The sequence below is a fragment of the Oncorhynchus mykiss genome, chromosome 5 (genome assembly GCF_013265735.2).
Source record: "Oncorhynchus mykiss isolate Arlee chromosome 5, USDA_OmykA_1.1, whole genome shotgun sequence".
NCBI classification, from domain to species: domain Eukaryota; kingdom Metazoa; phylum Chordata; class Actinopteri; order Salmoniformes; family Salmonidae; genus Oncorhynchus; species Oncorhynchus mykiss.
Window position 1 is genome coordinate 21,527,121 of NC_048569.1, and position 18,675 is coordinate 21,545,795.

The 18,675-nt window shown below is 42.7% G+C and overlaps 2 protein-coding genes across 2 annotated transcripts; one reads left to right on the top strand and one right to left on the bottom strand.

Moving 5' to 3' along the window:
- Positions 1 to 434: 434 nt before the first annotated feature.
- On the top strand, positions 435 to 7,041 carry LOC110523408 (oocyte zinc finger protein XlCOF6-like). The gene is made up of 2 exons (XM_021602084.2): positions 435 to 2,891; positions 6,284 to 7,041. Exons 1-2 carry the CDS (start codon positions 723 to 725, stop codon positions 6,362 to 6,364), a joined length of 2,250 nt encoding a protein of 749 aa, XP_021457759.2. The 5' UTR covers positions 435 to 722; the 3' UTR covers positions 6,365 to 7,041.
- A 1,766-nt stretch (positions 7,042 to 8,807) lies between these two features.
- LOC110523410 (claudin-5) lies at positions 8,808 to 10,607 on the bottom strand. The gene is made up of 2 exons (XM_021602087.2): positions 10,475 to 10,607; positions 8,808 to 10,340 (listed from the first exon to the last, which is right to left on the bottom strand). The coding sequence occupies exon 2, from the start codon at positions 10,322 to 10,324 to the stop codon at positions 9,692 to 9,694; it is 633 nt and encodes a 210-aa protein (XP_021457762.2). The 5' UTR covers positions 10,325 to 10,340; positions 10,475 to 10,607; the 3' UTR covers positions 8,808 to 9,691.
- Positions 10,608 to 18,675: the final 8,068 nt, after the last annotated feature.

The following is an 18,675-nucleotide window of genomic DNA, read 5'->3' on the forward strand; positions in this document are numbered from 1 at the left end:
TGAACAGAACATGTAGGTTCTTGGACTTTAAAGAGTAACGTTAGACTCCTTTAGTCCTTTATTGGTTACTGTCCTATCTTTACTTAACTGAAGGCTAAATCCTCCCAAATCAAACGCGTCCAATGGATACAGAATAAAAGGCATCTCCATAGACAATGTGTTATGTATGAAATAATGTGATACCATTATATAGCATGTATCCTAGGTACTAATGTATGTTGCTACTAGAGCAGTGATACTTATTCAAGTACTGCGCATTCTGTGCTTGAATTTGAACAATTAGGTCATAGGCCATGTTCAGGAGCACCAACACCGCTATGTATCATGGGTACATTGTGAACGACTGACTGATCTACAAATAACATTGAGTAGTAATTTATGATTCAAGGTGATTTGTAGATTAGTCCGTCTCGACTCGCCTTTAAAATCGTCTGCACTGTCGAATGAGCCAAAAGATCGTACAAGATGAAGTTATGTAAACTCACCTTTTTTTGTGACAAAATGTGCAATTCACACTCCGACCTGTGAAAGGCAGCAATACGCAACACAGCGTCTTAGTCTACCGGAAACTCATAAGAAGAAAGAAGTCATGTAAACGTTATCTCTGCTTGAAGTACAATTCCTACCGTGTAATGAACACCAACATCGGGGAGAAAAATAGACTAAAACATACTTTATTTGCTTGATATTGAGGATATCACGTTGATAGCTCTACCCCAAAAATGGACCTGCTGCTGCAAATGGACAATTTCGATAGCACCATAGAGGATTGGGCTACATATATCGAGAGACTTGAGCAGTATTGCTTTGCTAACGATGTAGAAGCTGAAAGGAAAGTGGGGGTACTTCTGGGTGTAATGGGAGCTAAAACATATAACTTGCTATGTACCCTTACAGCACCGACAAAGCCAGAAGAGAAGACTTTCAAAGAGATTGTAAACGCGTTACAGACCCATCTAAATCCAAAGCCGCTGGTCATAGCCGAACGTTTCCGATTTCACAAACGGAATCAGCAAAAGACAGAGTCAATACCGGAGTACATTGCGGAGCTCCGCCAGCTCTCGCAGTATTGTCAGTTCGGACAGGGATTGTCGGATGCGCTCAGAGACAGGCTGGTATTCGGGTTACACAACGAGAGCACACAGAAACGGCTCTTATCAGAAATAGATCTGACATTGGCGCGCGCATTGGACATAGCCATATCAATGGAAACTGCCGCAAAAGATACAGGAGAGTTACAGAGGAAAAATACAGTGGAATGCACAGTGAACAAGTTGAACACCCGACGTCAAGATAAATCACAGGCATGCTTTCGGTGTGGTAAAAAGTCACATGACCCTATCGATTGTTGGTTTAAAGACAAAGACGGTAGACAATGTAACAAAAGAGGACACATACAGAAAATGTGCAAATCGAAGCAGAGTGATAAAAAGTCACCCAAAACAGGAAAGAGAGAAGGAGAAGTGCATCAGGTTACTGAAACTGATTCAAATGACTCTGATGAAGACATGTCATGTCTTGAACTTTTCTCTCTTAAAGAGACAGATCGCAAAATAATCTGTGTGACACCTGAGGTAGAGGGGGTGGCACTAAAGGACACAATGTTTGACAGCAAGGACAGCAGTTTACATACAGATAGACAATTGCGTCAGAGAACGTTGGAGAAAGGGAAGGAAATGGCCACAATCTCTGATGATGATGGTGGTGATGATGGTGTTGATGACGATTATGATTATAACGATGATAATGGTGATGATGAAGGTGATGATGATAATAATGGTAATGATAATTATGATGCTGGTGACAGTAGTGATAAAGATGGTGATGATGATGCCTGTGACAACAGTTCTAAAACCAGAGACAAGCCCTACCACTGCTTAGACTGTGGTAAGAGTTTTACCCGAGTCTATCATTTAAAAAGACACAGGCAAACACATAACAAAGAAAAATCTCACCAATGCTCTGATTGTGGTAAAAGCTTCACTCGACCGGAACATTTGAAAAAACACCAGCGAAGCCATATGACTGACAAATCATACCATTGCACTAACTGTGATGAGTGTTTCTCTAAAGCAGCACAACTAAGAAGTCACATGAAAGTGCATGCCGGGGAAAAGCCTCACCTCTGCACCGACTGTGGGAAACTATTCCAGTCGTTACACGCGTTTGAAAGACACCAGCAGAAACATGCTGGAAAGATTCTTCACCAATGCTCAGACTGTGGTAAAGTTTTTACCAGAGCATATCACTTGAGAAGACACCAGCATACACATAAAGAGAAGTCTAATCACTGCTCTGATTGTGGTAAGAGCTTCACTCGATTGGAACATCTAAAAAGACACCAGCGGAAACACAAGGAAAAGACACGTTACCACTGCTCTATGTGTGAGGAGAAGTTCTCTACACAGGCAATGTTAAATAGTCACCTGCAGGTACATGTTGGAGAGCTACCTCACCATTGCTCTGACTGTGGAAAGGCGTTCTCAGACAAAAGACAATTTGAGATCCACCAGAAAAGACATCAGCGAAAAACTGTAAAAAAGAGGTCTTACCTTTGCAGTGACTGTGGAATGACTTTCAGCAAGCCAAGCACATTTAAGGTGCACCAGAGATCTCACACAGGAGAAAAACCATACAGCTGCTCAGAGTGTGGGAAGAGTTTTGTCCAGTCCACCACACTCCGGATCCACCTCCAGTGGCACGCTGGGGAGAGGGCCAGCTACTCCTGCCCTGTTTGTGGGAAGACTTTCTCTCGCTCTAACAGTGTGAGGAGACACCAGATGGTTCACACAGGAGAGAGACCTCATGAGTGTCCCTGCTGTGGGAAACGCTGCTTCCGACGGAGTGCTCTGATCATACATATGAGGATTCACACTGGAGAGAAACCATACATTTGTTCTGAGTGTGGGAAGAGGTTCTCCCAAGATGGCGACCGGAAACGACACCAGATAAGACACCACCCTGACCTCTGACCTGAAGAGGACAGCAGGCACAGACAGGCTTCAGGAGAGGCACACCAGTCCAAAATCCACCCTCAGCCACTACCCTCCCAGCTCCTACCTCCTAGCCCCTATACCAGGGGGTCGCAAACTCATTCCTGGAGGGTCTAGTGGTTTTTATTATTTCCTTTCCATTTGTGTCCAATTAACACCTAGACAACCAGGTGAGGGGAGTTCCTAATCAAGTTCAAGGGAGAAGCGACAACCGGCAAACACTCGACCCACCAGATATTGAGTTGACATCCCTGCCCTATACCCTCTACCCCGAGCTCATACATTTAGCTCCTAACCTCTAGCTCCTACTCCCTAGCTAGCCCATGCCCTCTAGTAAATATCTGGTTTAAAGAACAGCTAAAATGTGAACCATTTCATGTCAGGTTATTTGTTTTGTTTGCTTTTCCATATCCTCCTTTAATTATACATTGCTATTTGAGATGTGCTGTACTGTGTTCAGAGAACAGTCCTGTAGTTCTCCCTTTCTGTTAGACTCACATTTGCTGCTTTCCAAATAACATTTGACAAATGTTTAGGCCACAGGGTAATAAATGTTTGTGGACCACTGTGTTATTAGTTAGTGTTTTTCAGTCACTTTGATTCAAGTTTAACAACCAGTAATACATTCATCAGTCCTTGTTTATGTCATTGTAAACCAGAAGGTGATAGTTGGGGTGTGCTGAGTTAGCAGAGGCTACGATTACACACAGTCTCTCCAATGTATGTATTTATATTGTATGTTTGTGTTTATTATTATGTATGTGTGAAATCTGCATCGTTTATTCAGTCAGCTGCAGTCTCCCAGCAGAGACCAGAGACAGACATTTCCCTCTGAGGCCCTTATTCAATTTCTCTGTTTGTCTCTGTGTGTGTGTGGAATCTTTTCACCTGGACCTCAAAGTGCTTTATGTTAATTTCTTATTTTATAATTCACACCTTTCTTCATAATTCAATATTTCTATCAATTTTGTACAGTTTGCATGGTGCATTAAACTGACCCATAACAAAGGATTAACAGTTAAGGCTACTACAGTAATTTATCTCAGTAGGCTAGATTATGGAGAAGGCTGTGATCACCTTCTCCTGCAATTCAGAGCGTTCCTGCATGTGTCCATTCCTGTATCTGCAGGAACTCCTCTTTATACTTCTATTGGTCCATTTTTAAATTAGGACTCCGGTACACATGTGGGAGGCGGCGGCAATACACCTTATAGGATATCTTCCGCTATAAAAATACCAAAAAAAGGACGACACTGCTAGCTAGCTAAAACACCGGTAGAAAGTGTCCTTCGTCCCTGCCTACTGAGCACTGCCTTCCTGTAGTTCTGTTAATGTTACGTTTGTGGCTTCTGTGTCTGTTTTGTTCATTACATCACCTCCTCACAGCTTTAAAAAATCGAGGGGTTAGGTGCCTGTTATATCTGTTACATCTGGCATCCAACGCATCAACAGATTACACATACATTTTAAGATAAAACGTTGCACATTAATTATACTACAATGATGTCACAGCCTAAACGAAAAACTCGGATAATACTTGTAATTTCATTTTGACCCACATTTCAATCGCATAGACAAATAAGGGAAATGGAGAATATCAAAAGTGTCACTTAAACACAAGCCACATGCAGGAACCAATGGGACGCTCGAGGGGGGGGAGGGTGCGGCGATCAATGTATGAATGTCCACATAGTGGAATACACAGAATTGCGGACCGAAATCACACACTACTGAGGGATTCGATTATCTGGCCCGGGTTACCCCGGAGGTTGCACCTGGTGAAAAGTGATAGCATACTTTTTGGAACCGGGCTGCCACCGGGGTGGTGCCCTGTTCAAAGCTCACTGCGCAGTTGGCTCAAAACAAAAGTGACGTGGCCTGAGCTAGATTAAGGACATGGAGTAAAGAGGTGGATTCTGTTTTCACATACAAAGGTGATTGCTTTTGATACAAACGCCTTATCTGCCTTCCCAATGAAAACTAGTTTGACAATTCGAACATATATTTTATGGAAAAAATATGTTGTATGTTTCTAGACGATGCAACATGCTGCCTTGTAGACAACATGACCGAGCGCTGCAGATCACTGTTCCATTTGAGAATGGCGCTCCCCGGCACCGCTTTTGCCCATTGACCTGTGCACGGCGGCTCAGGTTACTATAACATAAACCACGTGATAAGCGTATGATGACGTCACACTGTTGACGTCTGCATACTTCGGTAGCTAACAAGCACGTTTGCGAAGACTAGAGTTTACTTTGTACTTCCGTTAATCATATTTCTTGTTGAGTTAACTGAATAACGATTATTTTTCTTTCACGTTCCGAATGTAAAATTGACTAGTTGCAGTGAAGAGTTGTCGGTTATATCACGATTCCAGGACAACACAGCAGCATCGGGACTCTTAGCTTTCCTTCACTGTGGGCCAAATCATCAAAAGCTTTTAATGGACACAGCAAACACCACTTCTACAGAGACAATGTTTGACTGCAAGGACAGTTTACATGTAGACAGGCAACTGCGTCAGAGAACGTTGGAGAAAGGGAAGAAAATTGCCCCAATCTCTGATAATTATGATGGTGGTGTTGATGATGGTGATGATTATGATGATGGTGACGATGATGCCTGTGACAACAGTTCTAAAACCAGAGACAAGCCCTACCACTGCTTAGACTGTGATAATAGTTTTACCTGAGTCAATCATTTTAAAAGACACAAGAAAACACATAGTAAAGAGAAATCTCACCAATGCTCTGATTGTGGTAAAAGCTTCACTCGACCGGAACATTTGAAAAAACACCAGCGAAGCCATATGACTGACAAATCATACCATTGCACTAACTGTGATGAGTGTTTCTCTAAAGCAGCACAACTAAGAAGTCACATGAAAGTGCATGCCGGGGAAAAGCCTCACCTCTGCACCGACTGTGGCCAACTATTCCAGTCATTACTCGTGTTTGAAAGATACTAGCAGAAACATGCTGGAAAGATGCTTCACCAATGCTCAGACTGTGGTAAAGGTTTTACCAGAGCATATCACTTGAGAAGACACCAGCATACACATAAAGAGAAGTCTAATCACTGCTCTGATTGTGGTAAGAGCTTCACTCGATTGGAACATCTAAAAAGACACCAGCGGAAACACAAGGAAAAGACACGTTACCACTGCTCTATGTGTGAGGAGAAGTTCTCTACACAGGCAATGTTAAATAGTCACCTGCAGGTACATGTTGGAGAGCTACCTCACCATTGCTCTGACTGTGGAAAGGCGTTCTGGAGAGAAACCATACATTTGTTCTGAGTGTGGGAAGAGGTTCTCCCAAGATGGCGACCGGAAACGACACCAGATAAGACACCACCCTGACCTCTGACCTGAAGAGGACTGCAGGCACAGACAGGCTTCAGTAGAGGCACACCGATCCCAAATCCACCCTCAGCCCCTACCCTACTAGCTCATACCCCCTAGCCCCTATACCAGGGGGTTGCAAACTCATTCCTGGACGGTCTAGTGGTTTTTATTATTTCCTTTCCATTTGTGTCCAACTAACACCTAGACAATCAGGTGAGGGGAGTTCCTAATCAAGTTCAAGGGAGAAGCGACAACCGGCAAACACTCGACCCACCAGATATTGAGTTGACATCCCTGCCCTATACCCTCTACCCCGAGCTCATACATTTAGCTCCTAACCTCTAGCTCCTACTCCCTAGCTAGCCCATACCCTCTAGTAAATATCTGGTTTAAAGAACAGCTAAAATGTGAACCATTTCATGTCAGGTTGTTTGTTTTGTTTGCTTTTCCATATCCTCCTTTAATTATACATTGCTAGGAGTTCCTAATCAAGTTCAAGGGAGAAGCGACAACCCGCAGACATTCGGGTGTCCAGACATTGAGTTTGACTTAATGGCTACATTTGACTCATCACATACTGCTGCTACTGTTTATTATCTATCCTGTTGCCTAGTCATTTTATTTCTACCTGTATGTACATATCTACCTTAATTATCTCAAACCTGCACATCGACTCAGTACTGGTACCCCCCCACCCCCCTCGTGTGTGTGTATATCATTTGTATTTTTTTTCCTATTTTTTCTTCTAATATTTGTCTATTTTTCTCTGCATTGTTGGGAAGGTTCCATAAGTAAACATTTCACTGTTAGTCTACACCTGTTGTTTACGACAATGCACCACTGCTCTATACCCTCTACCCCCTAGCACCTAATCCCTAACCCCTAACCTGTAGTGAAAATCTGATAAATTGTTCACCCATTGTTAAATTTTATGTCAGGATGTTTGTTTTTCCATTTCCTCCTTTAATTATACATTGCTATTTGAGATGTGCTGTACTGTGTTCAGAGAACAGTCCTGTAGTTCTCCCTTTCTGTTAGACTCACATTTGCTGCTTTCCAAATAACATTTGACAAACGTTTAGGCCACAGGGTAATAAATGTTTGTGGACCACTGTTATTAGTTTGTGTTTTTCAGTCACTTTGATTCAAGTTTAACAACCAGTAATACATTCATCAGTCCTTGTTTATGTCATTGTAAACCAGAAGTTGATAGTTGGGGTGTGCTGAGTTAGCAGAGGCTACGATTACACACAGTCCTATGTTTATGTATTCACAGTGCATTCGGAAAATATTCAGACCCCTTCACTTTTTCCACATTTTGTTACAGCCTTATTCTAAAATGTATTAAATTATTTCCCCCCCTTATCAATCTACACACAATACCCCACAATGACAAAACAAAAACTGTTTTTTTTAAACATTTTTGCAAATGTATTAAATATAAAAAATCTGAAATATCATATTTACACAAGTATTCAGATCTTTTATTCAGTACTTTGTTGAAGCACCTTTGGCAGCAATTACAGCCTCAAATCTTCTTGGGTATGACGCTACAAGCTTGGCACACCTGTATTTGGGGAATTTCTCCCATTCTTCTCTGCAGATCCTCTCAAGCTCTGTCAGGTTGGATGTGGAGCCAGGATCAAGGGAAAGATGAATGGCGCAAAGTACAGAGAGATCCTTGATGAAAACCTACTCCAGAGCGCTCAGGACCTCAGACTGGGGCAAAGGTTCACCTTCCAACAGGACAATGACCCTGAGCACACAGCCAAGACACTGCAAGAGTGGCTTTGGGACAAGGCTCTGAATGTCCTTGAGTGGCCCAGCCAGAGAATGGACTTGAACCCGATCGAACATCTCTGATCTGTGCCTCGATACAATCCTGTCTCGGAGCTCTACGGGCAATTCCTTCGACCTCATGGCTTGGTTTTTGCTCTGACTGTCAACTGTGGGACATTATATAGACAGGTGTGTGCCTTTCCAAATTATGTCCAATCAATTGATTTACCACAGCTGTAGAAACATCTCAAGGATGATCAATGGAAACAGGATGCACCTGAGCTCAATTTTGAGTCATTGCAAAGAGACTGAATACTTATGTAAATAAGGAATTTGTGTTTTTTGTTTTCAATAAATGTGCAAGAAGTTCTTAAAAACGGTTTTCACTTCATCATTATGGGGTATTGTGTGTAGTTTGATGAGGATCATTTTTTATTTAATCAATTTCGGAATAAGGTTGTAATGTAACAAAATGTGGAAAAAGTGAAAGGGTCTGAATACTTTCCGAATGCACTATATATTGTATGTTTGTGTGTGTGGTAGAAGGTCAATGTAGAGAAACCTCAGTAATGCAACTGGAACTGTATTGTGAACTGTGCTTAATAAACAGTCAATAGTACATACTATTAGAATAAAAATAGCCTAATGCACATGTAACAGACAATAATACTACACAGAAACACAAGGGGGTTTGTGATTTCATTTTTATTATAAAACATCAATTGCCCAATAGTTTAAAGAGGGCCAGGAAAACAGATAGGTCCACAATCAGCTAGTTATACAGTACAATACAACAGCATTCAAATGCAAATAAGCTCATTTTATCATCATATGAGGGCACATTGTTCTGAGTAGCATTCACTGCTTACAAAGGACACGTCCAGTGTGGGAACCTAAAGTTATTAACTATGTTGAAAACCAGTCCCTGCTTCTATGTATGTAGCTATTTACAACTTACATGCAGACACTAAAGCCAGTTGAGAACAATATGCTTTATTCACAGAGCACACAGACTTGACAGACCACTCTGGCCAGACAATAGCCTAGTGTCAAATGATAACATCAACATTTAAAACATCTTTACCTTTACCTTTAGCCTATATAATACTGATGAAATAGTAATATGCAAATACAAGAGTTTATAAAAAACGCTACACAATGGATAGCTTGAAGATCAACCAAAAATGTAACCTTGGTTAGCTGCGCTCTCGGTGTGTATGGCTTCATTGGCAACATTTCTGTTTTTATTTTCTGGTCGCCAGACCCCTACACAACGGTGTAGCCTACAACACACAGAAATATATGTTCGAAAAAAATATACACTGATTTCAAACTGAGGAAGTTAAAGTTTGGTGAAGTCGGCATGCATAACAGACAATCAAACCAAATGAAAAAAAGTATCCTGATATCGTCTAGCCTACACATAATTTCCCTTATCAAAGCCTCCGTTCTAGGTGACCACAATAAAGATAACGTATGTGATGGGCATCAAACAAGAAGGGTAGACATTAACTTGTCTGTCCGGCTCCTGTGGCAAGTTTGGATGTGCGCAAAACTCTCTTTTCATCACCTACACATAATGTCTCTTGTCGAAGTCTCCGTTGGCCGAGATGGTCTTGATGGGATAGGCACTCTTGCCTCGCTGGGGACAGGAGCAGCACAGCATGGTTCCCCCCAGAAGGAGCAGGGCTGTGGCGGCCCAGCCGATATAGATGGCCGCTCCTATCTCCCTCTTCTTGGACGAGGACACATCTGGGTTGTAAAAGTCTACTATGATGTTATTGGCCATCCAACAGAGGGGAACCAATACCAATAGACCGCTGATTATGTAGACCACCCCACCGGCGTGCACCACTTTTGCTTTCACCAATTCGGTCTTGATACAGTTAGTGCACTGCGCCCCGGCAATAGTCACCGCCAGCCCCGCCACCCCAAGAACCGCCGAGATCACCGTGAGGGCGCGCGCTGTCTGCAGATCATGGCTGAGCGCCAGCACCGAGTCGTGCATCTTGCACTGCATCTGGCCGGTGCTCTGCACCACGCATGACATCCAGAGCCCGTCCCAGTTGGTCTGCGCGACCACGATATTCATATCGATGAACGCCGTCACCTTCCACATGGGCAGCCCGCACGCGATCATGACCAGGAGCGAGCCCACTAGGCACAACCCCATCCCCAGGAACTCCAGACAAGCAGAGAGCATGGTGAGCCTTTTTCTTCTTCAAATACAAAGAGGAGATTGAACAAAAATTTCATTTAATATCCACTAGAATATCAGAAAAATATTTTCTCCTATTCGCTGTAGAAATGTTAGGCTTATAATATATGAACTAAAATATGTTAGGATATTAACCTGTAAGGTATATAGGCTCTCTAGCAGGACAGGATCTATGTACATCGCTGTCTGAATCCACTCTGTGCAGGATGGGGTGCGGGGTTTGTCATTTGTGGGACGGCTATTCGTACGCCACAGTTCAGATCAACAGTTACACTTATATGTCAAAACAAAGTGGACAGACTTTGAGCCAACCGGCGGCAAGGGCATTCTCCGCTTCAGCCAATGAGCAGGCAGAAGTTGCATCCAGGGAGACAAGAGTTCCGTGAGGAGAGATGGTGTGTGTGTGGCAGTAACAGAAAAAACAACAACAGATGTGCAGGTTGCCCCATGATTGACCAGGCTCTATATGAACTACAGTCTACCTTCATTGTATTACAGAAATTAGTATTGCAATTAGTATTGAATGCAGGTAAAACTAAGTACAGTTGAAGTCGGAAGTTTACATACACCTTAGACAAATACATTTAAACTCAGTGTTTCACAATTCTTGACATTTAATCCTAGTAAGAGTTCCCCGTCTTAGGTCAGTTAGGATCACCACTTTATTTTAAGAATGTTAAATGTCCGAATAATAGGAGAGAGAATGATTTATTTCAGCTTTTATTTCTTTCATCACATTCCCAGTGAGTCAGACGTTTTTGGTAGCATTACCTTTAAAATGTTTAACTTGGGTCAAACGTTTCGGGTAGCCTTCCACAAGCTTCCCAAAATAAGTTGGGTGAATTTTGTTAAGTTTGTAGGCCTCCTTGCTCGCACACGCTTTTTCAGTTCTGCCCACAAATTTTCTATGGGATTGAGGTCAGGGCTTTGTGATGGTCACTCCAATACCTTGACTTTGTTGTCCTTAAGCCATTTTGCCACAACTTTGGAAGTATGCTTGGGGTCATTGTCCATTTGGAAGACCCATTTGTGACCAAGCTTTGACTGATGTCTTGAGATGTTGCTTCAATATATCCACATAATTTTCCTTCCTCATGGTGCCATCTATTTTGTGAAGTGCACCAGTCCCTCCTGCAGCAAAGCACCTCCACAACATGATGCTGCCACCTCCGTGCTTCACGGTTGGGATGGGTGTTCTTCGGCTTGCAAGCCTCCCCTCTTTTCTTCCAAACATAATAATGGTCATTATGGCCAAACAGTTCTATTATTGTTTCATCAGACCAGAGGACATTTCTCTTAAAAGTACAGTCTTTGTCCCCATGTGCAGTTGTAAACCGTAGTCTGGCTTTTTTGTGGTGGTTTTGGAGCAGTGGCTTCTTCCTTGCTGAGCAGCCTTTCAGGTTATGTCGATAGTGGACTCATTTTACTGTGGACATAGATTATTTTGTACCTGTTTCCTCCAGCATCTTCACATGGTCCTTTGCTGTTGTTCTGGGATGTATTTGCACTTTTCGCACCAAAGTACGTTCATCTCTAGTGCGCACTAACCAAGGTTGCCAGGTGCATGGTGTTTCCTCTGACACATTGGTGCGGCTGGCTTCCGGGTTGGATGGCGCTGTGTTAAGAAGCAGTGCGGCTTGGTTGGGTTGTGTATCGGAGGACGCATGACTTTCAACCTTCGTCTCTCCCGAGCCCGTATGGGAGTTGTAGCGATGAGACAAGATAGTAGCTACTAAACAATTGGATACCACGAAATTGGGGAGAAAAAGGAGTAAAATTCACACACAAAAAAATAAATTAAATTAAAAAAATATTAAAATCTTAATCTCCAATGCGACATCACAATGGACAGATTGCACCACAGTGTGTGTGTAGCAGGGGTATGGACAGCCACTGGGCGGTTAGGTATGACTCCTTTGGGTTTCCATGAAAAGTGGGGGAAAAACATGATACACTTCCGCATGTACTATTTTATTTTGATTTATAAGTTTACTGTTGAAGCTGCTTCACACCACACCATTACCAAGTTAGTTTGCTTCTTAGCTAGCTGTACAAAGTGTTATTTAGCTAGCTCAAACCAGCTAATCTGCCACGATGGATATCAGAAATTGGCTTTGCCAAAGTACCCAAACAATGGAGAAGGAGAGTGATGAGCAGTTGCAAGCAGCATCAAACCACCGAGGTGACGGCCAAGCCCAGCAGTATTGGAGGAGCCAGCCCAGGTTATCCTAAAATTCTAAAATCCTACCCTTGCCGCAGGTTCTGTCCAAAAACATTAATTTAATAGCAACTGCTTCATAGGAAGAGAGTGCCCGGAATACTTGCTTGATGCAGAATTTTGTTTCCCATGTCGAAAGTTCTCTGTTGGATCCAATGCTAACGCAGACAAGGACTTTGCTCAAGCTGAGTATTTTAACTGGATGAATGCTATTGATTGTACCAACGATTTTGGATTTGCTAGGCAGTTATCATACAAAAAGCATTTGAAATGCACTGCACTGTGGAAAGAAAAACTAGTTTGAAGTGCTATGGAAACATCGGTGTCAACACAAATATCCCCACGTGCATTCTGAAAGTATTCAGACCGCTTGACTTTTTCCACATTTTATTATGTTACAGCCTTATTCTAAAATGTATATTTAAAAAAATCCCTCATCAATCTACACATAATAGCCCACAATGACAACGCGAAAACAGGTTTTTAGAAATGTTTGCTAATTTATTAAAAAAACAAAAAACAGATACCTTACTTACATAACGATTCAGACCGTTTACTATAAGACTCGAAATTGAGCTCAGGTGCATCACGTTTCCATTGATCATGTTTTGGTACCCCTCCCCAGATCTGTGCCTCAACACAATTCTGTCTCAGAGCTCTACGGAGAATTCCTTCAACCTCATGGCTTTGTTTCTGCTCTGACATGCTCTGTCAACTGTGGGACCTTATATAGACAGGTGTGGGCCTTTCCAAATCATGTCTAATTAATTGAATTTACCACAGGTGGACTCCAATCAAGTTGTCGAAACATCTCAAGGATGATAAATGGAAACAGGATGCATCTGAGCTCAAATCTCAGAGAAAAGGGTCTGAATGCTTATGTAAATAAGGTATCTATGTTTTTTATTTCTAATAAATTAGCAAAGATTTCCAATATTTTGTTTTTGCTTTGTCATTATGGGGTATTGTGGTGTGTAGATTGATGAGGATAGATTGTTTTATTCAATCCATTTTAGAATAAGGCTGTAACATAGTAAAATGTGGAAAAAGTCAAGGGGTGTGAATACGTTCCGAATGTACTGTAAGTCATTATGGACAAGAGCGTCTGCTAAATGACTATAATCTAATGAAAATGAATGGCAACTTCAAAATACTGTGATGCTTTATCACTTACAAACCTTGTTCTTACCGAGCTAACAAAGGTAGGCATTGACACAGAAAACATACTTAGTCAATGTTATGACGGCGTGAGTGTGATGTCAGGTAAAAAGGGGGGTATGCAGAGAATATTGCAGGACAAAGTAAACAGAGAAGTGCCATATATTCACTGTTAAAACCACCAGACTCACTTAGTGGTCGATTACGCAATGTAATCTGAAATAGCACTGGAAGACTTTTATAATGTCTGTGACTCACTCTACAGGTTCTTAAATAAACCAACAATGGTTACCCTGTACACCAGAGAAACCTCGAAAAGACTACTGGATCAAAGGTGGACTGGAATCCTGGCTACTGTGTTGTTGTTAAAAGTTGTGATGGCAGTGTGAAGTTCCTCTCTGACTTCGAATGAATGTGTTCCTACAACACAGAAGTAAGACTCGAGGCTACAGGGCTGCTGAAGGCGGTGACGGATCCCAGCTTTAAGTTTACAACCACCATGGTGTACAAAATGTTCAGTCTTCTCGATCCTCCAAACAAACTACTCCAGGCAAAAGCAATGGATCTTTACACTGGAGTCAAAGTGGTCGGCTGTGCATTGGAGTATGTTGAGAAGCTGAGGTGCGACAGCGAGTTCCTTTGAAGCCATTGGGGCACAGTGCAGTGCTACTTACACACCACCACCAGCTCCAATCAAATTATGACATTATGTAAGTACAAATCTCCAGCAATACATGGTGGACAGTACAGTAGGCCAGCAGGACAGAGGAGAAGAGACTGAGTGTAAAAGACTGTTCTTCAGCACGTTGGATGCTGTCGTTGGTGAAATGTCAGAACAATTCAGAGAACGCAACAGCCAGCTGAGGAGGCCCTGTGTGCCCTTGACCCAGAGAGCCACTTTCTAGATGTGAAAAAGGTGAAACCACTGCTGATCAAAGCAAAACAGATTTGGTGAAAGCTGAGTTTAGTGTCACTCTGCAGTTTTTGCTGAAATCGCCCGCTCTGGCTCCAATGTGGACAAATGGACCCTACTTGATATCCTGCAACGATTCTCTGGGCCGCTCTCTGCTATGCCGACAATGTTTACTGCACTGAAACATGAACTGACTTTTGGGGCGTCCACAGCTACATGCGAGAACTCATTTTCCACTTTGACAAACTTTTTCAGTCAGCACAGAAAAAGCATGCTACACTCGAGGAAAGCTCAACTAATCCAACTGACATTTGAGAGGGCTCTTACAATAAGATTTAGGGGAGAATGGATTGATTGATTACTCAGGAAGTTCCACAGAGCATCAAGGAGGCTGCAAGTCTTTTGAAAAGATAAGATTGAAACAATCTAGCTGCTTGGTTTATCAAAAATCTTGCTTTAATATGTAGGACGCTGTCCAAGGTGCTGATAGGGCGCAGTGGATATTTCGTGCCATAGACAGGTTGGTTGTTTTGCAACAAATCTGCCAGGTGTGCAACTATAAGGCAAAACAGACGGGGTTGGCTTAGATTGTTGACAGAAGCTATATTTAATTTCCAATGTTTATTGAAAACATAAATACATTTGCACAATGAGCACTTGTTGTCTCTCAAATACATCATTACAGCTGTTGGTTAGCTAGTGTTGTGACTTTACTTTTATTGATCTGATGAATGTTATTTATTTAATCCACTAACTATGTTTAACTGTTACCCGATTAAATTCATCATGTAACAATTAACTCATTAGGAACTTGGGGCTCCACGGAAGAGGTTGTTTAAATAGTTACCATCTCCCAAATTAAACTCTATCGATATAATAGATATAGACCTTATAAACTGACCTCTTATTAATCATTACCTCTTATCATATCATTCTGAACAGTTGTAACCTCATCCATCTGCAAAAAACCCAGCCTTACTCATGATTCAGTAGTACACAAATTGGTTTAATTCTTTTTTTACTAGCTAACTAGTAAATAAACATAAATAAACAAACACCCATAATACATGAGACAAAGGTCCCTAGCGGACTGACACAATATGGTGCTTTTACTCAACCACATGGAGAGGGAGAGAGAGAGAAAAAAAAAATACACTTATCTTCGATACATTTCAGAACTATTCTCAAAGTAATCATATAGTTTACACATGAACCGCTGCCTGTTTGGAATAAAAAAAATCATGAATGTATTTATGTGTGAATGCCTTTGTTTGCCATTTATCTCTGCCGGAACCAGCCCTCCTTAGGAAGGTTGTTGGCCTTTCAGTGGCAAGCTTGTATGGGGGTCTCCCCTTTCCCATCTTCTACTGTTGTTTTGTCTGGAAGATAGCTAGCCAGCTATCTCGATGGTTCCCATTGATGATGAGTGTTGTAGGACAGTCTCACTTAGATTAGTTTTTCTAGATATTTGACTCAAGACAGCTAATCAGCTGTACCAGTGATTGTCTTAGAGGGGAATTTGCTTGACCCTCGTGTCGGTATTCAGGTTTCGGACCACTTTTAAATTTTTTTATTAAATATTTACATTTTTTTATTTAACCTTTATTTAACAAGGCAAGTTAGTTAAGAATAAATGATTATTTACAATGACTGCCTACCCCGGCCAAACCCGAATCCAATAGCCTTTTGTTTTACGAGGCCTACTACTTTGTATCTCTGTTTTGTTCTAGTCACATTCATTTGTTCAAATTGTTGCTATTCTAAGCCAAACTGGTATTCAGTATTTTTGTTTGCATGCATGAATAACTACGCTACTACTTTCAGCATTTAGTTTAAATTATTTTGGTAAGAAAGCTGTGTGTACACCTGCATTCACTTAGTGCAATTCCCCTATTACAAACAGCCTATCTATCTATCTATCTATCTATCTATCTATCTATCTATCTATCTATCTATCTATCTATCTATCTATCTATCTATCTATCTATCTATCTATCTATCTATCTATCTATCTATCTGTTTATCTATCTATCTGTATCTGTTTTGTAGCCTATATTCTTTACCAAATGGCCTTGTTGTAGGGCGCTGTCCATTGTGCTGATACAGCGCAGCAGAGATAGGCTATAGATTTCAGAGTCTCTGCATTTAAACTTTATGTTTATTGTGCAGTGGCAGTCGGTGACATTTAAGATGAGGGAGGATGATTTTTTGTTGTTGTTGAGCATGGCCTTATTTCTATTACAGCATATTGGATGACTGTCATTCATCATCCATTCGCCCAGCTCAATGTAACATCGGTAAGTTTAGGCTACTACATGATACTCAAATGTTCCCTACACCTATCACGAGGTTGCTACAACCTACCCTAAGAATGAATATTTACAACGTAGGTGCACAGGTTGAGAGAAATTTGAGTAATCAAGGTGACAGACACTGACACATTCAATACCGCCTTGCACACTCGTGCCCGCATCTAGCTGATCTAGGGTACAATCATTAGTCCAACAGTTGCAAAAAATAGTTTCTTTTGGACAAATTAAGGTATATTTATCCCCGTTTCGTTCTGTTTAGAAATGTTTTTCAACAGAATTGGCGGAATGAATACACCCCTGTGTCAGAAGGTGAGTGTAGCTGGTGCATGAAGTCAGGCGCTGGAGAGCAGAATGAGTGAGCAACGTACTTTACTCAACAAGGTAACAATTACACTTGACCAAAACAAGACGGTAAAGATAAAGCACGGGTGAACACAGCACCCGTCAAAAAACCAGCCATCAAAATAAACCTAACTGAACATGTAATAATCCCGCACAAAACCATGGGGGAAACAGAGGGTTTAAATACAGGAACAAATGATTGTGAAATGGAAAACAGGTGTGTGAAAACAAAGACAAAACCAAAGGGGGAAAAAAAGTGGATCGGCAATGGCTAGTAGATGGGCACCGCCGACTGTTCAGGCGGCGGTCGGTGTCGCCGGTCTACTAGCCATTGCCGGTCGGCGCTAGCCTTTTTCCGCCTCACTGCCCATTGTAGGTGCACATGGGCGGCGTCCCAGGTCTCCTCCGAGCGCTTAAACCATTCGTCCACCGCAGGAGCTTCGATCTGGCTCTGATGCCAAGGTGCCAGAACCGGCTGATACCCCAGTACACACTGGTAAGGAGAAAGGTTAGTGGCGGAGTGAGTTTTGGGCCATCTCTGCCCAGGGGATGAACGCCGCCCACTCCCCCGGCCGGTCCTGACAATATGACCGCAGAAACATACCCACATCCTGGTTTACTCTCTCCACCTGCCCGTTACTCTCGGGGGGAAAACCTGAGGTGAGGCTAACCGAGACCCCCAGACGTTCCACGAACGCTCTCCAGACTCTAAACGTGAACTGAGGATCCCAATCAGAAACTATGTCCTCAGGCACCCCGTAGTGCCGGAAGAAGTGTGTGAACAGGGCCTCCGCAGTCTGTAGAGCCACAGGGCGAAGGGAGGAGACGGCAGGACTTAGAAAACCGATCCACAACGACCAGGATCGTGGTGTTGCCCTGTGAGGGGGGAAGATCTGTCAGGAAGTCCACCGACAGGTACGACCACGGCCGTTGCGTTACGGGTAAGGGTTGTAATTTCCCTTTGGGCAAGTGCCTGGGAGCCTTGCACTGGGCGCACACCAAGCAGGAGGAAACATAAACCCTCACGTCCTTGGCCAAGGTGGACCACCAGTACTTCCCACTAAGGCAACGCACCGTCCGACCGATGCCAGGATGACCAGAGGAGGGTGACGTGTAGGCCCAATAGATCAAACGGTCGTGGACAGCAGACGGAACGTACAGGCGTCCAGCAAGACACTGGGGGGAGGGGGGGGGGGGGGAGTGGGCTCTGTGCGTAACGCCCGCTCAATGTCCGCGTCCAGCTCCCACACCACCGGTGCCATCAGGCAAGAGGCCGGAATTATGGGAGTGTGATCATGGACCTCTCCTCTATGTCATACATCTGGGACAGTGCGTCTGCCTTCTGGGAACCTGGTCTGTAGGATAGAGTGAACACAAAATGGGTAAAGAACAT